The following is a 23,649-nucleotide window of genomic DNA, read 5'->3' on the forward strand; positions in this document are numbered from 1 at the left end:
ATCCTAGATCACAAAATGTGGAATACAAAGCAAAAGGAAAAAAAAGACTGTTTTCCCAGGAAAGGTTAAGCTGTAGTCTTTTTGAAAGATGATATTTCATTTGTCAGTTTATTATATCGATGACGACAGTTTGCTAAACTTCATTGTCTAGAAAAATGTCCTCTTCTGGTCAGTTTCAATTACTTATGTATAGCTTAAATTTGCCGCAAAAATATTTTCTGTTTTCGATTCCAGTAACTTTATCGCCATTTTTCTAGAACACATCTTTGGTCTAATTAATACGCCATTTACTTATATTAAGTCTAACAGTCGAGCTTCGTTCAGTAAATAGCGCTTCAACTCAGATTAAAGACGGAAGAGCTGTCTCGAAAGAAAGATGTTTGCAAAAGAAACCACTATATTATATTAATCTGAGCACGATTTGAAAAGTTTGACAAGAATACCCGTCACGCTAAACTCAATTAAATTCTCAAATTCTAATCTGACATAAGTTAAATTAAGTTAAAAAGTTAAAAAAAACCTGCGACCTCTTGACCTGAGCCCGCGACATGGTCACGTGATACTGGTCAGTGAATACCTTGTTTTGACAGCTGTCAATTAATTTCAACATGGATATCCAATATCAATGATGTACCTATGGTAACGGTGCTACTCTCATTTTTGACGTAGGGCCCTACGTACGTAGGGACAGTCACGTGACAACCAAGATTTTTCATATCGATGGGTTACCAAATTTTCTAAGGTATGGGACTCCACTCGCACGCGTTCGGCGAGCAGGAGCTCCGCTATTACATACAACTTTCCCATCTTGCGCCACGCGTAAAAAGCAGTGATTGTGTGTTGACCAATAGTTACGGAACGCGCTCACATGGTATGCCATGGGAATAGACAAACAAAATATCTACAATACGAAAATAAAACACCATATATTTATACACCAGATACAACTATGCTTTTCTAGAACTGGTAAATAAGCGCGCGAGCCAAAACAGGCAACCAAATTTATACACGAAGTCCTAGCAGGCAGCCTTGATGAACAAAGAATGTGTGCATATCCTATTATTGAACAAGCGTTGCTAAATTTGACTATTATATTCAAATTAACAACTGCATTTCCCTCTTCGAACACTTTGCAGTTAATTTTGAATATCAATTGGATCGATTCGACTCGGACGAAGGTGGCTCACCTCGATCTTTCGACCACCCACCTTCCCTAATTTAACCATTTTAAGATTCACACCGTCAACCGTTTATACGAATGGCACAGCTGATATAACTATTCTGACTAGTGTAAATCAGGGTGAACAGCTCTCAAAAAAATGTTTTTGAAACAAAAAAGGTGTATTTCAATTCATCGCTCGTCCATTTTTTTTTTTTGCTAGTTTAACAACTTCAGTTTTCTCGGTAAAATTAACTAATTAAAAATCAATTTTTCCTCCCTCTATCTCGAATAACTTCCCACGCCAAGTAAACATTTATGCCAAGAAATATGAGCCTTGCTAACAAGGAATTCTTAAACTTTGCCTGAAAATGATCAAATTTGTCGCAAAAACTACTTTCTGTTCACCAATCCAATAACCTTATCGCAATTTTTCTCTCTAACGCATTTATCTCATCCTTGGTTTAATACGCCCCAGAAGTAAAATAAGTCTATATTTACCTGACAGAATTTTGTTTTTTTAATAACTAGACGCTTCAATTTGCATTTAAGACAGACAAGCTGTCTCGAAAGAAAGATAATTGCATCGGAAACCATTTTTTATGGAACGGTTTGAGAAGTTCGACGTGAATGCTCGTCACGCTTAACTGAATTCAATTCCGAATTCTCAACTGACTAAGTTCAAAGACTCAGTATAGCGTAGCTTCGAAATTTAATGTTCATTATAAAATACTGCTTCACATAAAAGCACATTGCATCTGTCGATTTTAATTTTAGTATGCTATATTAGTTAACTCATTTGCCCTCGCAGCTGCAGAAATATGCGCCATCTATAAAACAAAATTGCAAAAATTTGCATGCTCCAAGAAAATAAAATTCAGCTTCAATGAAGACTTGGGTCATAATAATCGAATAATTCCCGCTTGAGTGTTAACTACGTATTCCAGAGTTTCCTTGTTTCATTCTACAAATGCACAAGAAATCATTTTGCGAATATTCGTTGGGTTGCTGAACTTAAGACGAATCATGAAAACACAACCTCTGAACTCAAGGCGGTTATTATAAAAGTTTAGTGCACAATTTCTCTCTTTTTTCGTAAACGACTTTTCGTGCCATAATAACTCACCCATCTCATAAAAGCTTCGTGCTTTCTGCCTGTGTTATAAGCTAATGTTTAACTTAATAACAGTATTTTGTCAAGAGTCTAATCTCTTTTTATTATGCGTGATGTAGTCCAAACAAAGAAAAATGGCAATTTATTGTTTTTCATGTCTATTCAGAGTTGCATTGTAAACTTACAATTTAGAACAATTTTTTAATTTCTTTTTTACAACCACGATGAAACATTTGTCGACGGCTACCTTATTGCTGGAAAAACATTTCATACTGATATATTAAAATGAGTAAGCACCACTTTTAATGTTAGGCAATGGTTACGAGAACTTTTAAAAATGATCTTGGTCGTAAAACATCATTTACGCTCTTTATCGTATTGGTATACCTGAACTAACTTGTAAAACAATGGCAAAGCACCTGTCTGATTGTGTCCTTCACTGCTTGTCTAACTTCATCTAGCTTCCAACAGTAAAGAATTGGGTTTAAAGACGAGTTTAAGAAAATTAAAGTGGTTGTATAAATCCTGGCATGATAAACAGATACAGATAGTCCACTCTTAGCCCTCAAAGCAGTCACTACACCATGAGGTAGATAACAAGCGACCAGCGTCAGTTGCAACCATATTGCAGTAGAAAATGTCTTTTTGTATCGCGCTATGTTCAGTTGATTTGTTTGGTTTGGTTGTTGAACATTGTGGCTGTGAATCTGCGTGTTATGTTGACGGAGGGTGAGGAAAATCTTTGTGTAAGAGAAGGTGGAGATTATAAGACATAGAGGTATAGCTATGGTTCCATACCATAAGGTTATCCGAGCATTCCAAAACCACATTGCTGAAAAGACAGCGGTAATAACCCAAGTAATGATAACGATCAGGTAGGTTCGCTTTAAAGTTACAACTTGTCTGTATCTCAGTCCCAACAACAGGGCGAGAAGTCTGTCTACGCTTAGTTCAGCCAGAGTTGCGACCGACACTCCACACAAGATATAACCTGTTAGAAAACTTGCCGCCGATAGGTGAGGACAAATATTCCAATTTTCATTCACCACAGACATCCTATAGGCAACAGAGAGAGGCTCTACAATTAGATTAACACAGAGATCAGTTGTTGCAAGAGAACGAAGCAAGAGTTTGGACGGCGGATGAAGTGAAGACTCCTTGTGAAGAGCAATAAGGCACAGAGCATTTCCTAGAAATCCGGTAACGGACAGAAAAAAGTTAAAAACTGAAACAAATTTCAACTGGCCGTGTAGTCCAGCAGTTAAATTTGGCGAACAAGTTAAGTCTTCGACTGTTTTCTGCTGTCCATCTCCAGTAAAGTTAGGTGTTGCCATACCGATCTGCAATATAGCTATTTGTAGTTTATCCGCAAACTGGAATCACTAGCGAAACTTCTCAGTGTAGTAAATTACGAAGCTGCTTGTTACCTCAGCAACTGACAAACAATCGAAACACCTTTTATGGCGCTTGTTATCTCCTAAAACATGTCAGTACGTGGATGATAATTGACAGTTTGGAAAGAAAACTTAACTTGCAAGCAGCTGGTGTACTGTCAGACTCTGAAGACTGACTGACGAGAGAAGCGACATGCTTCAGTTACACAGTAGTAAGAGAATAAATATGTGGAATCAAATGGTGACGAGTGAAATTGGATAATAATCTCGCGCGCGTTTTGTTTAGGCTCGGGAAATTTTCAGAATTTTGACAAAACGCTAGTGAATTATTTCCTAATTTCAAGAGAAAACCATTTGTTTAAGCTGAAATTTCGCGCCAAAATTAAGGAGTAATTTGTCGCCCATGATATTAAAGTAAGAAAGAGTAAGACTTTATTAAAGTGACTGACTCTTAGCTGCATAGAAAGCTACTTTACAGGTCTAGTGTCAACATAAGTAAGAAATGAAATAAATTTTAATGAAGAATATTAAAAATGCATAATTACTGCTAAAATCGATAAAATATAAAAATACATCCACCGTTTTTTTCTATAAAAAAAAGTACTATTGAATTAGCCCTATATGATTTGTGATTTTCGATTTTCTACCCTTAGGAAGCTGTTTTGTCTCAGGTTTTTCACAATACGGATATTTGTAGTTTTAGCTGCAGGGTGTGAAGAGAAATCATTAAGTACCACTAAAGGTTTTTTTTGCAATGCTTAACTATCCCTGGCCCACTCCACGAGGGTCTTGATCCTGCACAAAGGGCGAATTTCGTGAGAGTGCCAGATCGCTAAGTTTACTTCAACTTTTGTGGGGAAACGTTACGTTTTATTTGTTAAGATCTTGTGGCTGAAATTATCTGAAATCTAGGGTCCAAGCGAGCACACATGACAACATACACGGCACCAGTGCGTTGGGTTTAGCAAGGTTTGGCCTGGTTGAACGTTTTTAATTTTTATAGGCACTCAAGAAGCTTGAGTGGCTCCTGGCTATCGTTTTCTTTTCTACTTAATAGCCTCCTGTGTATATCCGTAGCTCCATGGCGCTGTGAAATAAGTGATTTGTTTTTTTCTGGTCACAAGACTGTATTACATATTTTACATGGTGGATGGTAAAGTAGCTGGCAAGTAGTACTGTCTTCATACTGCAAGCCTGGTCAAGATCTCTTCTGCTTCATCTTGAGATGGAGTCAGATCATCCTGACGTATGGCTAGTCGGCCATTTCAATCTCTACATTACAGACAACATGCTGACGTACTGGGCTATTTGGTCTGCTGCAAGCTACTCTTCTTTGCTGGAAATTTTCCTGTCACTACTGTCTTGCAGAGTTTCATCTTACTGCACTCATCCACTACACTTTGCCCTGTCCCCTCACCTTCCAAGAATGTTCTTTTCGGATGTGTTCACTTTCTCAGAAAAGCGGGTTCCTCTTCGTGATGTTCTCAGACCCATCTCATTGAGATTTCTCATGTGGATCATGATCACTAAAGGACGTTTGGGATTTCAACCCATTTTATCTTGATGCTGTCTATGTCGTTTCTCTCTCTAACTCCATCTGGTGTTTACCCGCATCCATGTGTCTCTGCAGACTGCAAAAGATTGGTATTCTTTTGTGAATCCCTCTTCAGGGTAGGAGCAATACACTCCTGTAGCTTTGACAACTTGGGACTCTTCTTCAATAGATTGCGAGGTCCTAGGCCATACTTAATAGACGGGAATGGTTATGAAGCTCGGCAAATATCAAAGGAGCAAACAAAGATGCCAAAATTTGTGTTGGAAGGTCCACGACCGTGCAAAATATTTTTTTGCGCTCATGTACTATGCATGAATTACGTAACCAAAACGTTTCTATTGGTCAGTTACGGGGTCGGTAGTATACAGCAATTGTGTTTTGTGCACGGTCAAGGCCAAAAAGGGGAACAAAAACATACAACAAAGGACTTTGTTGAGTTTCATAATAATCCCCTTCTATTAAATATGCCTAGACTGAGACTGTTGGAGCTGACACTTGTCAAACTCCTGGCTGTAAAACCAGCAGTCTCTCTTGCAGTACACTTAAGGGCTGCTCTATGCATAAGTCTGTAGGCCCTTGAGGTCTTCCAAATCCATTCCTCATGTGCAGGTTTGAAACGTTTACCAGGGCCCATACCATAAGCCTTCTACACTTTCAAACCTCTGGACTTGAAGCTAAAAACAATTAGAGACAGGATCCCAGACATTGTGTGCTTCATGGTCTGGCCTGACTCTTGAGTCTTTACAATATTATTGATGCCTCACACCCTTCAACCCACCTTAGGATATCACTAGCACTTTAAATGTCTTGGCCATCATTTATGTTACGACGCACATAGCTCTGCACTGTGGCAGTTCTTCTGCCACAGAGGTCCCTTCCAGCCTGTGGATCACTGAAATCATATCTGACAGTCTTAATGCCTGTGCATTCTCTAAGGCTGGCAAGTGAGTGGATGAGATTAGAACAAAGATAACATCCGGTATTGTCGAGCTTTTCCTTCAAAAAAGTTACAATTGAGCAAAATATCGAAGCCATTCTTATCATTGGAGTGTGCACATCTATAAATAGAAATTGAAATCCCTTGCGCAGTGGTAATAGATATTAAATAATAACAACAATAAATATAAATAGACATAATAATTAATAATAATAATAATAACAACAACAACAAAAAACTATTAATCATCACTTGGTGATATTATTTCCTGCTGATCAAGGTCTTTGGTTCTTGTTCCCACGCTTTCAGAATGTACAAATTGGTGAATTTCTGGAATTTGATGAAGAAAACTGGAAAAAACACAGAATTATGTCAAAAATGTTGATTTTCGGCCAAACCCACATGAAACTAGCAGTTGCTATGGAAGCATAAAATATGATGGACACACAATTGCCATATCAAAATATTTGTGAAGGATGAATGAACAGCAACTGAAAGTTTCAGCCCCTTAGAGTAAACCGTCTTTTCAATATTTAAATACCTTATTGAGGGGATGGCATCCAACCCCCACTCTCCCTTTTACGTCCGAAAGTTAAGGGATATTGCAAAGAGTTTTGCATTCATTGAGCTTCCACTGCCCTAAATAATATTCAAAGACTTTTTTAATAACATTAACATAGAAATAACTTCGATAAACTGACTCTATAATATCAAATATTTTAGATTTCGTCCTAGTCTCTTTGTTAAAACTAGCCTCTTGTCATGTTGTTTGAACAGCTTTTGTTACCAAAAAATAACAGATGCCAAAAATTTTATTCTTGATTTCATCAGGCCAAGGGTGACTCTAAAGTGTGATGAAATTAGTTTTGATTTAAAAAGTTGGATTTAAGCAATATTTAAGTCAGAATTTGAGCTAATTTGCCTTATAGCTAAATGTTGCGTGACAGGGGTAGGAAATGACATTCCTTGATTAGCACCTGTCACTTCAAATGACTTGAAATTCCTGGTGTGAACTAAGATAGGTCCAATCTTTATTTTCGTGAAATACCAATAAAATTAAATGTATTCTGTAAGCAGGAGTGGTGTCTAAACTTCGTGCTTATTTTAGTGACATTTTTGGGATTTTGGGCAAAAAAACCAGGAGGGGGGGGGGGGGGGGGTCTAACTCCTCCGGGAAAAATCACAAAGCCGGTCCACTTTGTCTTTTAGAGTAGTTGGGTAGTACCTTCAATCTGGCAAAGTTTAATCCAAAAAGGAAAGATGGCATGTATCACCCCTGCCTGGTCCTCTGGTAAACTCAGTCTTAATGGCAAAGATAGAGAGAGAATGATCTCTTGTGAACGGTTTACAGAGTTGTTCTCTCAGAATGATTTAGAAATGTCCTTTGTCCCTGAAAGAAATGACCATTCATGTTTAAATGTTCTCAGGGAGGCCCTCATTTGGCTTACGCGAGGCAAAAATATCTGACTTAATCATCATGTTTTCCCTGAAAATGGAAACTTTCCACAAGTATCTTTAATTCCGCCAGCTTCCAAAACACTGTCTACTAACTGCTGTTCATGTTTTGGAAGACAACTTTAATTGACTGTTCCTTTGTTAATTAAGATAAAATAATCGACAGCTTTCGTTTCGTTTCGTAATGTAGAATTGGTTGAGTTGGTTATGTGAATGATCTGTAAACTCCACCTCATCAGTCAGCCCAGACTGTCAAGGAATGCTTGTATTGGGTCGGTAGCCAAGCATCCCTAATAAATGTATGGGCGAAGGGACATGTCCTACAAACATAAGCGGTGGATCGAAATAACGCGCCAGTACTGATACGAGATTATACAGACCCCTCAAACTGGTAAGGAAACAGCCGAAACAAAGTAGACAAAGAAAATATCTACACAGTGAAAAATAAAACATTATAATAATATACGCCAAATACAACTTTATTTCTCTTGAACTGGTAAAGAAGCGCGCGAGCCAAAGCATGTAACCCAGAAACACTCACACTTGAGAAAAAACAAGGAGTTGATAAATGACATATATACCTCGAGCAATGAACACGAGGCGAGAAAAAAAAACAAAACAATAAACCAAATATTGTTTAATTTCTCTTTTCTTACAAATTTACCCGCCGGTCCTAACAGGCAGCCGTGATAAACAAAGAGCGCGTGCATACCCTGTGGTGTTATTGAACAAGCGTATGCTGAATCCGGCTACTGTATTTCAATTCATGAGTATATTCCCTCTTCAAAACACTTTGCAGTTAATTTTGAACGTAAAATGGGTCGATTCAACTCAGACGAAACTGACTCACTTCGATCTTTCGACCGCCTACCATCGCTAATTTAAACTGCTGATGATTCACAGCATCCACCGTTTATACCAATGTAATTACTTTGAACAGCGTATCATAGGGTGGACAGTTCTAAAAAAACAAGTGTTTTTTAAAAAGAATTGTGCATTTCAATTCATTGCTCGTACATTTTTTTTTGGCTAATCTAACAACTTCAGTTTTTTCGATGAAAATGACTAATTTAAAAGTCAATTTTTCCTTCCTTTATTTAGAATAACTTCCCACGCGAAATAAACATTTGTGCCAAGAAATATGAACATTGCTAACAAGGAAGTCCTAAACTTCCGTTTGAATAAATTTGTCGCAAACTTTTTTCTGTTTTCCATTCCAATAACTTTATCGCCATTTTTCTACCACACATTTATCTGAGCACGTTTTGAGAAGTTTGACAAGAATGCCCGCCATGCTAAACTCAATTAAATTCTCAAATTCTAATCCGACATAAGTTAAATTACTCAATAAAGCGTAGCTTCGAAATTTATGTTCATTATAAATTACTGCTAACGCTTCACTTAAAAGTACATTCCACCTGTCGATTTTAATTTTAGTATGCTATTAGTTAACTCATTTTCGCCTTGCAGCTGCAGAAATATGCACCATCTAAAAAAACAAAATTGCAAAAATTTGCATGTTCCAAGAAGACTTGAATCATAATTTTCGAATAATTCCCGCTTGAGTGTTAGCTACGTATCCCACAGTATCCTTGTTTTATTCTATAAATGCATAATGAATCATTTTGTGAATATTCGTTGGGTTTCTGAACTAAAGACAAATCATGGAATTACAAACTCTGAACTTAAGGCGGTTGTTATAAAAAGTTAGTGCACAATTTCTGTGTTATTTCGTAAACGACTTTTCGTGTCATAATAACTCACTCATCTCATAAAAGCTCCGCGCTTTCTGCATGTGTTATGAGCGAAAAGGAAACATCAAACCCCTCTTACTGTTTAACTTAATAACTGTATTTTGTCAAGAATCTAATTTCTTTTTATTACGCGTGCATGATGTAGCCCACACTACGAAGAAAGATGGAAATTTACTATTATTTTTTTTTTCGTCTCTATTCACAGCTGTATTGTAAACGTACAATTTAGAGCAATTTTTATATTTCTTTACAACAATAATGAAAACTTTCTCGATGGCTATCTTATTGCTGGTAAAACATTTCATACTGATATATTAAAATGAGTAAGCACCACTTTTCTGAATCAATGTTAGGCAATGGTTACGAGGACTTCTAAAATCTTAGTCATAATACATCATTAACTCTGTTCATCGTATTGGTCTACAAGAACTAACTTGTAAAACAATGGCAAAGAACCTGTCTGATTGTGTCCTTCACTGGTTGTCTAACTTCATCTAGCTTCCAACAGTAAAGAATCGGGTTTAAAGACGAGTTTAAGAAAATGAAAGTGGTTGTATAAACCCTAGCATGATAAACAGATACAGATAGTCCACTCTTAGCCCTCAAAGCAGTCACTACACCATGAGGTAGGTAACAAGCGACCAGGGTCAGTTGCAACCATATTACAGTGGAAACTGCCTTTTTGTATCGCCCTATGTTCAGTTGATTTGTCTAGTTTGGTTGGTGAACATTGTGATTGTGAATCTGAGTGTTATGTTGACGACGGGTGAGGAAAATCTTTGTGTAAGAGAAGATGGAGATTATAAGATACAGAGGTATAGCTATGGTGCCATACCATAAGGTTAACAGGGGATTCCAAAATACCATTCCTGAAAAGGCAGCCGCAATAACCCACGTGGTGATAACGACCAGGTACATTCGCTTTAAAGTTACAACTTGTCTGTATCTCAGTCCCAACAACAGGGCGAGAAGTCTGTCTACGCTTAGTTCAGCCAGAGTTGCGACCGACACTCCACACAAGATATAACCTGTTAGAAAACTTGCCGCCGATAGGTAAGGACAAATATTCCAATGTTCATTCACCTCAGACATCCAATAGGCAACAGAGAGAGGCTCTGCAAATAGACCAACACAGAGATCAGTTGTTGCAAGACTGCGAAGCAAGAGTTTGGACGGCGGATGAAGTGAAGACTCCTCGTGGGGAGGAATTAGGATTAGAGCGTTTCCAAGAAATGCAGTAACTGACAGAAAAGTGTTTAAAACTGAAATAAATTTCAACTGGCCGTGTAGTCCAGCAGTTAATGCGGAACACATGAGTTGTTCAGCTGTCTTCTGCTGTTCATCGCCAGTAAAGTTTGCTGCTGCCATTTACCTGGTAAGATAATAGGGCTGTTTGTGGCAGCTGTAATCAATTAGCTATCTCTGTGGAAACGTTTCACTGTCGAAAAGTTACAAAACCGTTTCTCAACTGACGAATACGATTTAAACTATTTTTATAATGCCTTTTTCAAGTTTGCTTAAACATGAATTTGAAAGACAATTAAATTTAGCGAGTAGCCAGTTAGGTGAGTAAATAAATAAAGATAAAATAAAAACTATTAAAATAACATTGCTCGACTATTGGTTTTGAAGGTTATGTCTTAAACTTCAGGAAATATGTCGCAAATTATGAAAATTCTTCCAGTTATTCTAAATTTCCTTTGATCAGGCATCAAACTAATTGTTAGTCATTTTATTTATATTGTTTACAAAGGTAGTGTCTGAAACAGTGCGGGTGGGAATGTATTACACATTTCAAAACGGGAATATATGTAGTGTGAATTTTTTTTTTTTTTTCTTCAGATCGGCCATTTTGTGGATGTAGCAAGAATGATTTATCTCAGTTTTCGAGTTGTTTTCCCGGAGACTACGTTTCGATGTATTTCAGTCCTAGATGAGAACTAATGTTCCTTGTTTATTCATGGTTGCTCGACATCCGTGATGTGTCTAGCTTTTCAGATTCATGAGACCTTAAAATCTACTTGTTTTATATAATCAAGAAACAAACTAGTACATATAAAGCTTTTTTTATTTCAGAATCTTTCACATTAACTCGAAAGCCGGCCTTTGCCCACTTTGGCGAACACGAAAAAAAGCCATTTGACGTAATCTATTGTCTATACAAAATGCAGCAGTCTCATTGGTTGCTATTCGTAGCAAAGAACTGTGATCACGCCACTGTCAAACTTGACTTGAAGTCGCTTCTCGCAGAATGAAAACTCACAGCGAAAGCATAATTGAACTGCAAAATCTACAAATCTTAAAGGAATACTGGAAAAGTCAAGTCAGTTTTTGTCATCAGAGCAGCCCTGTGGGCCGAAAAGCTTGGATGTCGCCTTGAATACTGCAGGAGTTGAAAAAATATTCTCGGAAAACTTGGGGCTGTGGTCAACACTGGAGGCCATTCGATTCGAGTTTTGAATGATAGGAACGTTAGTGACGGTAGAAATTTGTGTCCTCTGTTGTTGGTGATGCTCAAATCAGTTTGATATAGTGTCGAAGACACCTTGTAGCTGCGATACAGTTGGCCGTGAGCTGTAGTAAGCTATACTTTGCTCGCTGCTATGCCCTGAAACGGACTGGAACATTCGCATCGGAAAGCAAAGTTATGTGTTTATCTTAACTGATTTTAAGAAGTGATGTTTTGATGTTTCATTCCTGACATCGATCTGTGTCAAAAATTATTTTGAGACTGAGAAAAGTTGAATTTTTTAAATAGATTAATCGCACAAACATTTTGTTTATTGTTTCGTTAAATTCGAGACAAGCAACGGTTTCTTACCTTAAGGTAACTTCAAGACCAAATTTGTGTTTAGTTTAGTCTCACTCGACTGCCTCAGACTGCTCGAGTATTTTTCTGAGTTATTTTCTGAAAAAAAAAAGGCTTTTACTTTCTTTTTCCTGCTTCTCGTACCTGTTCAATGCCTCGACAAGACTTTTTTGTACCTTATCTTTCGTCCAGTCACAAAATATTACCTTAATTCTCCAAACCTTGCGCCATTTTAAAATACAGAGGTAGAAACTTTGAAACGATGACGTCAATCGTACGTCTGTCCACTAATAGATCATAGGCGAGAACCAATCAAAATGCGAGAATAACTTGGGTTATTATATCACAACATCTACTTCTGCTTTTGAAAACGGAAAAGGTCATCTACACACCGTCAATGACAGAAACAACATATGTAAACTGTACATTCGCGCGAACTTAACAATCAAAATACATACAGTCCCAGAGTTTGGGAGAATGTTAGGGTAGAGTATTGTATTGCTGCTGCAACTCTGCCCGTCCATTCGTGTTGGTCATTTCAAGGGAGTTTTCACATAGTGCTAACCTCTTAACTTTCGTTCTCGGTGCTTATTTATTTTATTTATGTTGTCGCCGATGTATTCATCGTTGCATTTTTTTTTACTCTTTTATCAATTGTCGCGTCTATTCATTTGTATTCTGAATAAACCCTTATTGTATTGCATTCACGGCATTGTATTATATTTTATACAGAGCATAGGAAATACAGTCGATATTTCCGACGGTAATATATAGATTTAACCAAGCTTACAAGCGGAACTCCTGATTATAATAATTAATCATAAATGAAAGGAGAATTTTTTCCCCTGGATCAGAAACTCAACAAGAAGCTATTTCTCGGGAAGAAATGGTGTTTCGTTTCCGGAAAGGTATTCAAAGTCTGCGAAAGGCCGGGGTTTTGATATCTTGTGCATGAAAAGTCCTGGGGTGAGGGGGATATGTGCTAATGCACCGCTTTGCACCGCACTGATTTACTCAGTTGTCAGAGCCTGGGGTTTTTACCGGCCAGGTGAGGTTTAGTACTGAGCCTATTGTAAAAGAATTAATTTAAGTTGTCTACACAGGTATCAATTATTGCAGTCAACACGCTTCGAAATGTATTTACTTGTGATACTTCACCTTGACTCTGCCCTAGGGAAGGCGGGGGTTGGGGGGGGGGGGACTCCCTTATATCGGCTATATAGCTATGTCCAGCGTCAGAGGGACATGTTTTTTTTTAAAGACATTTTAGTTAGAAGTAGAGTATCGATTTTGGTCATGTTGGTCTCAAACTGGGTATGGTTTGTGTACTCTAGTCTTGAATTAGGTATGTTTTTTTCAGAAGAAGCTACTTTTTTCATCATTATCGATAAGACCAGCAACTAAACCCATTCACAATACCTTTAACATCACTCTGGACTAGAGAACTACGGCAGGTCTGAAACAGGGTATTAATTTAAGGGTCAGGCCATAAATAGGTTAGAAAAATCGCAGACTTTGGTCTTAAATAGGGTAAGTGCTTTGGGAAGCGGGCCGCACAATCCCGCCAAATTTTTCGGTAATTCAAAGTATTGTGTGTAAGGCTAAATAAAGCTAAGAGGCAAAAGCATTTGACGCATAATTTTTCCATTTCTGTGCCGGGCAGTCCTTCATTCGAATGGATGCGGCACTCTACGTTTCCTTGTCAGTGACGCAGTATATTTTTCTTTTCAAAAACGACGCCTGATGTGTGACGATACTTGCGCAATTATTCCTCCACTTTCGCTTGAATATTATGGAGCTAAAATACAAATGTTATCGGTGTTTTCATGGAAACCAGCTCTTGAAATGCCGCGGGATATCGAAATACAAATTTTCTTATGTTTAAAAGCGCGCTCTAAGAAGTAAAGCTACTGAAATTGTGGCGGAAAATTCGAGAAATTCAACCAAATCTGGAAAATGTCGACACCTGCGATATGCAGAAAACCTCATAAAAAGCCATATTGTGCCTCTTTTGCAATATACCAACGTTAATTAAATTACAATAGAGAGGTTAAGCATGACGTTTACGGCAAACGGCAAACGGCAAAAATGAAACGTTTGTCGTCTCTCTTCAGCTGTGTGTACAGTAGAGTGAAATTATTTGTATTTGCAATGAATAGTAGGAGACGTTATTGCATTTTTGTGGGCTTTATTTACGGATTAGAAGAAAAGAACTGAAAATCAGAAGTTGTCTTTACCGTTTGCCGTCTGCCGTCTGCCGTTAACGTCATGCTTAACCTTTCTAATGTGATGAATTAGTTACCTTCTACAATATATCGTATCTGTAGTATCGTCCAAACGCACCAAGTGCGTGTTCTTTTCCCGTAAACAGTCACAGAAAAGGGGCGGGATTGTTCATTCCTGACAAGTGTTCTGATTGACCAAAATTATGTCGCCGTAGTTAATCACATTTAAATCAAGCACGGAAAAAGATATCTTCGTTTCTCTAGAATACATCGTTTCAGTAAGACTTAGGAACATTTAAGTCGCCAATTATTTCTACTGGCATGACATTTTAATTTCCTTTCTTTCCGTGTCACGAAATAACATTTAGTTTCGAGAAGTTATTTTTGCTGAACATGTTTACCTTGTTAATAATACACATGAAAAAATTACTCGATTCTGATTGGCTAAGAGCAGTGCAGTTCAAGTGTAACACCAGTGCAAAAAGTGTAACATCACTGCAAAAAGTGTAACACCAGTGCAAATTACACATCGAAATTCTGGATTATGATTGGCTGAAAGACAATAGGAACTTTTCTAAGAAAACGACATCACGTAAAATGATGACGAAAATTTTGTGCTAAAACTTTGAAAAAACTTTTCTCAAATGAGAAAAATGGCTTCAAGAAAGATCTTCCGGCACGTCCTCTGCGCGAATTTTTTCATGTTTATATTATTAATAAGTAATCACACGGTTCTTCTCGTTCAATTTGGAGTTAATTTGCACTTGTGAGTTTTTCAAAAAGCTGAAATTACACTCGCCGAAGCGGCTCGTGCAACTTCAGCTTTTTGAAAAACTCACTTGTGCAAATTAATTCCAAATTGAACTCGAAACCGTATGATTACCAATACGAATTACACAGCATTTACCCTGATAACATTCATACTCACTAAGTCAATAAATCACTCTGAAACGGAAAAAAGTACCATTTCTTTGCTGAGCTAAACAAAACTAACTGCTTTCATCGGCTCAAAATATCGCATTGGTGGACAAATCGCGTGGTGAGGCGGTGTCGCTACTCCCAAAATATATTTCTTTTTCACCATCACTATCAAGTCCAGGTCGCAGTTTTCTTGTATAAGATAATACTGAGAAACGAGAGTTTCACTGAAATGTTGCAAATGACACATTTTTTTGCGATGCACCGAGTTTTAGCTGAAATTTTGCCGCCGTATTTACATTAACAATTACGAACTTTACTCTGATTGGATATTACAAATCACTATGTAAATAGTTCACCCCTGAAGTGAAAACAATACCGTTTCCTTTCTGACGAAGCGAAACAAAAATGATCAATTGTGAGCATGTGATTGTTAAGCGTGTGGCTTCACTATATTTTTCTACTTACATTTTAACAAACCATACTTAATGAATGTAACCAAGATTGTAGAAACTACGTACACAATATATCGGGGATTTTGCAAGAGACGATTGCGAAAGGAATATGTCGGAAGAAAAGTCGACAACACGTCCGAGTTTAATTTGCTCCAAAATTTGGCTTTGCATGTACGCTCTCAGTCTCCCCCAGAGTAATAACCTGGCTTGAGCCCTCGATCCAACCGAAATCCCGGTAGCTGGTCAGCGGTCACCTTTGAAAAAACGCGACCTCGATAAACTCTTGACCTGAGCCCGTGACATGGTCACGTGATAGTGATCAGGGGATACCTTGATTTGACAGCTGTCAATTAATCATAACATGGATGTCCAATATCAATGATGTACCTATGGAAATGGTGCTACATGTACTCTCTTAGTTTTCAAGGTATGGGACTATGGAACGTACAACCAAAATTTTTCACACCGATGGGTTACCAAATTTTCTAAGGTATGGGTCTCCGCTCGCGCGCCTTTGGCGAGCAGGAGCTCCGCTGTTACATACAACTTTCTCATCGCGCGCCATGCATAAAAAGCAGTGATTGTGTGTTGACCAATAGTCATGCACCGCTGTCACGTGGTATGCCATAGAAGTAAACAAATGAAATATCTAAAATAAAACACCATATATTTATACACCAGATACAACTATGCTTTTCTAGCACTGATAAATAAGCGCGCGACCCAAAACAGACAACCAAATTTATACAGGAAGTCCTAACAGGCAGCCTTGATGAACAAAGAATATGTCCATTTCCATCCTGTTATTAAACAAGCGTATGCTAAATCTGGCTATTATATTCTAATTAACAACTGCATTTCCCTCTTCGAAACACTTTGCAGTTAATTTTGAATATCAGTTGGATCGACTCGACCCGGACGAGGGTGGCTCACCTCGATCTTTCGATCAACCAGCATCCCTAATTTAATCACTTTAAGATTCACAGCATCAAACGTTTATACAAATGGCACGGATGATATAACTATTCTGTCTAGTGTAACTTAGGGTGGACAGCTTTCAAAAAATGGTTTTGAAAAAAAAAAAGCTTATCTCAATTCATCGCTCGTACATTTTGTTTGTTGCTAATTTAACAACTTCAGTTTTCTGGTTAAAAATAACTAATTAAAAGTCAATTTTTCCTCCCTCTATTTCGAATAACTTTCCACGCCTAATAAACATTTATGCCAAGAAATATGAGCCTTCATAACAAGGAAGTTTTAAACTTTGCCTGAAAATGATCAAATTTGTTACAAAAAATACTTTCTGTTTACCATTCCAATAACCTTATCGCCATATTTCTCCAACACATTTATCTCATCCTTGGTTTAACACGCACCAGACGTAAATTAAGGCTATATTTACCTAAGAGCAGAGGTTTGTTCAATAAATAGACGCTTCAATTTGCATTTAAGACAGACAAACTGTCTCGAAAGAAAGATAATTGCATCGGAAACCGTTTTTAATGGAACGGTTTGAGAAGTTCAACATGAATGCCCGTCACGCTTACCCGAATTCAATTCTCGAATTCTCAACTGACCAAGTTCAAAGACTCAGTAGAGCGTAGCTTCGAAATTAAATGTTCATTATAAAATACTGCTTCACATAAAAGCACATTCCACCTGTCGATTTTAAGTTCAGTATGCCATTAGTTAACTCATGTGCCCTTGCAGCTGCAGAAATATGCGCCATCTACAAAACAAAATTGCAAAAAATTTGCATATTCTAAGAAAATAAAATTTAGCTTAAGCCTCAATGAAGACTTGAGGCATAATTTTCGAATAATTCCCACTTGAGTGTTAGCTGCGCATCCCACAGTATCTTTGTTTTATTCTACAAATGCATAATAAATCATTTTGTGATTATTCTTTGGGCTTCTGAACTAAAGATGAATCATGTAAACACAAACTCTGAACTCAAGGCGGTTGATAAATTTAGAGCACAATTTCTGTGTTATTTCGTAAACGACTTTTCGTGTCATAATAACACACCCATCTCATATCGCATGAAAACTCAGCGCTTTCTGCCTCTCTTATGAGCGAAAAAAACATCAAAGCCTTCTTACTGTTTAACTTCATAAATGTATTTTGTCAAGAGTCTAATCTCTTTTTATTATGCGTGATGTAGTCCCCACGAAGAGAGATGGCAATTTATTGTTTTCCATCTTTATTCACAGGTGCATGGTCAACTTACATTTTAGAACAGTTTTTATATTTCGTTACAACAATGATGAAAACTTTCTCAACTTTTCTCTATTTCACACTGATATAATAAAATGAGTAATCACCACTTCTAATGTTAGGCAACGGTTACGAGGACTTCTAAAATCTAAGTCGTAATACATCATTAGCCCTGTTCATCGTATTGGTCTAAAAGAATTAACTTGTAAAACAATGGCAAAGCACTTGTCCTATTGTGTCCTTCACTGCTTGTCTAACTTCACCTAGCTTCCAACAGTAAAGAATTGGGTTTAAAGACGAGTTTAAGAAAATTAAAGTGACTGTATAAATGCTACCGTGATAGACAGATACAGATAGTCCACTTTTAGCCCTCAAAGCAGTCATTGTACCATGAGGTAGATAACAAGCGACCAGCGTCAGTTGCAACCATATTGCAGTGGAAACTGCCTTTTTGTATCGTGCTATGTTCAGTTGATTTGTTTGGTGTGGTTGTGCAACATTGCGGCTGTGAATCTGAGTGTTGTGATGACGGAGGGTGAGGAAAATCTTTGTGTAAGAGAAGATCGACATTATAAGACACAGAGGTATACCTATGGTGACATACCATGTGGTTATCAGGGGATTCCAAATCCACATTGCTGAAAAGACTGCGGCAATAAACCAAGAGGTAATAACGATCAGGTAGGTTCGCTTTAAAGTCACAACTTGTCTGTATCTCAGTCCCAATAACAGGGCGAGAAGTCTGTCCACGCTTATTGCAGTCAGAGTTACGACCGACACTCCACACAAAATATAACTTGTTACCAAACGTGCCGCCGATAGGTGAGGACAAATATTCCAATGTTCATTCACCACAGACATCAAAAAGGCAACAGAGAGAGGCTCTGCAATTAGACCAACACAGAGATCAGTTGTTGCAAGACTGCGAAGCAAGAGTTTGGACGGCGGATAAAGTGAAGACTCCTTGTGAAGAGCAATTAGGATCAGAGCATTCCCAAGAAATGCGGTAACGGACAGGAAAGAATTTAAAACTGAAATAAGTATCAACGGGCCGTGTAATCCAGCAGTTAATTCTGCGGAACACAGGAGTTGTTCAAATGTTTTCTGCTGTCCAGCTGTAGTAAAGTTTGCTGCTGCCATTTAGCTGGGATGGTATGGCTGTTTGTAGGAGCTGGTATCGATTAGCTATCACTGCTGAAACTTTTCAGTGTAGAAAGTTACAAAAAGACTTCACAACTGACGAATAATCTAAACTATTTTTATAATGCCTTTTTCAAGTTTGCTTGACGTGTTGAATTTGGAAAGACAACTTAATCTAGCGGGTGGCCAATTAGCTGATTAAAATAAATAAAGATAAAGTAAAAATTATAAAGAGAACATCGTTTAACTATGTCTTAAACTTCGGGAAATATTTCGCAAATTCTGAAAAATTCTTCCCGTTATTCTAAATTATAATTTTTCCCTCGATCACGCATCAAACTAATTGTTAGTCATGTTAGCCATATTATTTACAAGAATAGTGTCTGAAACAGTGCGGGTGGCAATGTATCACACATTTTAAAACGGGAATAGTGTGAATTTTAATTTTTTTCTTCAGATCGGCCATTATGTGGATGTAGCAAGAGTGATTTATCTCAGTTTTCGAGTTGTTTTCCTAGAGACTAATTTTCGATGTATTTCAATCCTAGATGAGAACTAATGTTACCTGCTCATTCATGGATTGCTCGAAATCCGTGACGTTTCAAGCTTTTCCGATACATCTACATCTACATCTACTCGTGCTTTTGAAAATTAAAAGGTCATCTACACACCGTCAGCGAGAGAAACAACATATGTAAACTGAACATTCTGGAGAAAATAACAATCAAAATTCATGCTGTTCCAACGTTTGGGAGAATTTTAGGGTCGATTATTATATTGCTGCCCCTACACTCTGCCCATCCATTCGTGTTTGTCATTTCAAGGGAGTGTTCACATAGTGCTAACCTCTTAACTTTCTTTCAGGGTTATTATTTATTTTAATTATGTTGTCGCCGATGTATTCATCGTTGCATTTTTTTTTACTCTATTTTCAATTGTCATGTCTATTCATTTGTATTCTGAATAAACCGTTATTGTATTGCATTGCATTGTATTATATTTTATACCATGCCATAGGAAATACAGCCAATCAGAACACAGGAATGGCGTTGTATTTTCGACAGTAATACATAGATTTGGCCAAGCCTACAAGGGGAGCTCCTGATTGGAATAATTAACCATAAATGAAAAGAGGATTTTTCCCCTGGATCAGAAACTCAAAAAATAATGAATTGTCAGCATGTGGTTTCACTATTTTCCTCTAGTTACATTTTAACAAACCATACCTAATGAGTGTAACCTAGATTATAGAAATTCCGTACACAATATATAAGGGACTTTGCAAGAGACGATTGCGCAAGGAATATGTCGGAAAAAAAGTCGACAACGCGTCAGGGTTTAATTTGCTCCGAAATTTTGCCTTTGCATTTACGTCCTCACTCTCCCCAGAGTAATAACCTGGATTGAGCCCTCGATCCAATCGAAAAGACAGTACCTGGTTGGCGGTCACCTTAAAAAATAACCGCGACCTCTTGACCTGATCCCGCGACATGGTCAAGTGATACTGGTCTGTGGATGCCTTGTTTTGACAGCTGTCAATTAATCACAACATGGATGTCCAATATCAATGATGTACCTATGGTAACGGTGCTACTATCTCATTTTTGGCGTACGGTCGTACGTACGTAGGCACAATCACGTGACAACCAAATTTTTCAGATCGATCGGTTACCAAATTTTCTAAGGTATGGGTCTCCGCTCGCGCGCCTTCAGCGAGCAGGTGCTCTACTATTACATACAACTTTCCGATCGAGCGCCGCGCGTATAAAGCAGTGATTGTGTGTTGACCAATAGTTATGCAACAGTGTCACGTGGTATGCCGGGAAGTAAACAAACAAAATATCTACAATACGAAAATAAAACACCAAATATTTATACACCAGATACAACTAAGCTTTTTTAGAACTGGTAAATAAGCGCGCGAGCCAAAACAGGAAACTAAATTTATGCACGAAGTCCTAGCAGGCAGCCTTGATGAACAAAGAATGTGTGCGTATCCTGTTATTGAGCAAGCGTTGCTAAATTTGGCTGTTATATTCAAATTAACAACTGCATTTCCCTCTTCGAACACTTTGCAGTTAATTAGGGAAGGTGGGTGGTCAATTGAATATCAATTGGATCGATAGAGCGTTTTCACTCACGTGATGAGATTTGCATGTCGTCATGACAACCGACTTCATCCGCCATATTGGTGTTCGATCGCAAAATGCGTGCTACTCGTGCTAACCAACGGTGAACACCTGGGACATTCTGTACGACATTCTAGCGTTCTTAGCAAAGAAATTTAATTTTTGTCATCATGGTCCTTTGCCTCATTGTCGGATGTGGCAATAAAACGGGCAAGATACGGCCCACCGCTGAGAAAGTAAGTTGTTTTCGTGTTCCACGTTTTGTTGTCAACCAAGGAGAGTACACGGAAGAGTTGACTTTGGAGCGAAGAAGAAGTTGGATTTCTGCGATCAGCAGAGAGGACTTAGCCGACTCTATTTGAGAAAATGACCGGGTTTGCGGCAAGCAGTTCGTGTCAGGAGAACCTGCTAAAGACTGGGATCGTTTTAATGTAGATTGGTTCCCTACTTTGTGTCTTGGGCATTCTAATAGTAATGTTGCCGGAAGGAATTACATGCTAGTTGTAATAATATTAAGGCCTTCATGTAGTGTATCTACGGGAAGGGACTACAGGTGTATCCAAGTGCTCAATGGAACTCAATTGTCCCTACAAGGATAAAAATATAAATTTCAGTTTCAAGTCAACCCCTTATTCTTAGCATAGTATAATCATGGTAGTTCATCAACAAAGCCATTGTCAGCACTATGTTTTTGTAATTGAAACAACTTGGGAAGATCCACAGTTGATTACATCTTTCTGTTTATTCCAAGATCAATACATGTAAGAAGAAGTGTTTGAGACAAACTAGACAAAGTGTTTGACTTTGTTTCTAAAAGGAGTTTCATATATTAAGTCATTCAAATGTAGGAAACATTTGCAATAGACCATTCTTTAGGGAGTGATACAGATGTGCTCTCATTTTGCAGATATCAAATTGCACAGTTTGGGGAGGTATGCCATAGGCTAGGAGGTTGCAAAGGCAGCAGTAAATACTCCACAGTCACTGCCATTTTGCTGTTGCTGAACAGGAACAACTTGAATGCCAGTAAAATTTGCCTGTCCAACAAGATTAATTACCTGATCTTCTACTTCACTATAAATGATGTTACGGTAAAGACTGTCATATAAATTCACTGTGCCATCTCCACACTCCACCGATGCTATACACACCCAGTGTTTTTCCCCAGTGTGTAAAATCTGAATAAATTCACCATTGACCTGATTAAAGTTTCTGCAGGGACCCAAAGTTGGTCTCTGCAGACTCTCAACTCCAGGGTTAATTTTTCTAAGACATACATGCACTGCATGAATGATATCACAATCAAGCCAGCCGTGGGGGGACAAAATCAGTTTGTTGTGTTGTTCATTGAGCTTTGATAGGGAGCTGACTTTTCAGTAAGGCCTGTTGAAATGCCAGTTATAATGACATCATCATCTGACTTGCATGCATGTAATTCACAGGGTTCGTACGGGTCCTGGAAAACCTGGAAAGTCCTGGAATTTTATTGTGGCATTTTCCAGGACTGGAAAGTCCTAGAAAAGGGCTACTGGTCCTGGAAAGTTCTTGAAATCTGTTAAACTCAAGTAAAAAAAACCATGAAATTTATGACAGACAGTAAGGAGAATTAACATTGAGATAATGGGAGTGAAAGGGTTAACGTGAATTTTAGAGTCCTGGAAAAGTCCTGGAAAAGTCCTGGAAATTTGTTTCTGAAAAAGGGTACGAACCCTGTGTAAAGAGTCCTTTGCTTCTTTAGCTTCCTTGGTATTTAGCTTGAATTTGCCCCCTGACTTACAACCCATACATTCCCATGTTGTAAGGGCATTGTTTTGCATCCTTTTAAAGTTTAAGCAAGCCAAATGAAAAAACTGTCCGTTTTCACACAATGGGTTTATGACATTTAAGGACTTTATCTGAAGGCAATGGCTCCTTTTTTGCACACACATATGCAGTCCAGTTCAAGAGCTTCATCCAAATGTTCTTTTGTTTGTTTGCCTTTTGATTTCTTACTCCTGGCTCAAGCAGTTTTTTGGCACAGAGGACAAAACCACTTGTTGGGTACTTTTTGGACTTTCAAGCAGGTTAAGTGAAAAGAAGAAATGGGACATGCTTGGTTGCTGCATGTTACAATAGTATCAGTAGTATTCATCCTGCAAAAGCAGACAGAACTGAGACCAGATGATGGCTGAGACACATTTCTTTTCTTGGTATACCACCTTCCAAGGATTTCTGGTAGAACACAATATCTCCAAAAGTGATTTAGTTTGGGAACAACAGAATTCCAGTGACAGATATCTGGGAGAATTCTTTCACAGAAATAAGAAATTTGTTCATTGAAACCGCAAACAACAACGCCACAGTAATTGTATCCAGTAGTGAATATTTGCTGTTGTGATTGGTAATAGT

At 38.0% G+C, this 23,649-nt stretch overlaps 2 protein-coding genes and 1 pseudogene across 2 annotated transcripts; all 3 read right to left on the minus strand.

The window, feature by feature from the left end:
• Positions 1-2,519: 2,519 nt before the first annotated feature.
• On the minus strand, positions 2,520-3,733 carry LOC145483162 (putative G-protein coupled receptor 45). The gene has a single exon (XM_081461755.1). It carries the CDS (start codon positions 3,605-3,607, stop codon positions 2,666-2,668), a length of 942 nt encoding a protein of 313 aa, XP_081317881.1. The 5' UTR covers positions 3,608-3,733; the 3' UTR covers positions 2,520-2,665.
• Positions 3,734-9,797: 6,064 nt separating this feature from the next.
• On the minus strand, positions 9,798-10,736 carry LOC145480531 (putative G-protein coupled receptor 45; annotated as a pseudogene).
• Positions 10,737-18,190: 7,454 nt separating this feature from the next.
• LOC145480416 (putative G-protein coupled receptor 45) lies at positions 18,191-19,132 on the minus strand. Its single transcript, XM_081458692.1, has one exon. It carries the CDS (start codon positions 19,130-19,132, stop codon positions 18,191-18,193), a length of 942 nt encoding a protein of 313 aa, XP_081314818.1.
• Between the last annotated feature and the right edge of the window lie 4,517 nt (positions 19,133-23,649).

The sequence above is a fragment of the Orbicella franksi genome, chromosome 3 (genome assembly GCF_964199315.1).
Source record: "Orbicella franksi chromosome 3, jaOrbFran1.1, whole genome shotgun sequence".
Lineage (NCBI taxonomy): Eukaryota > Metazoa > Cnidaria > Anthozoa > Scleractinia > Merulinidae > Orbicella > Orbicella franksi.

Excerpts from the sequence above, each read along its gene's own strand:
- LOC145483162 (XM_081461755.1), bottom strand. The coding sequence starts at position 3,607 with ATGGCAACACCTAACTTTACTGGAGATGGACAGCAGAAAACAGTCGAA.
- LOC145480416 (XM_081458692.1), bottom strand. The coding sequence starts at position 19,132 with ATGGCAGCAGCAAACTTTACTACAGCTGGACAGCAGAAAACATTTGAA.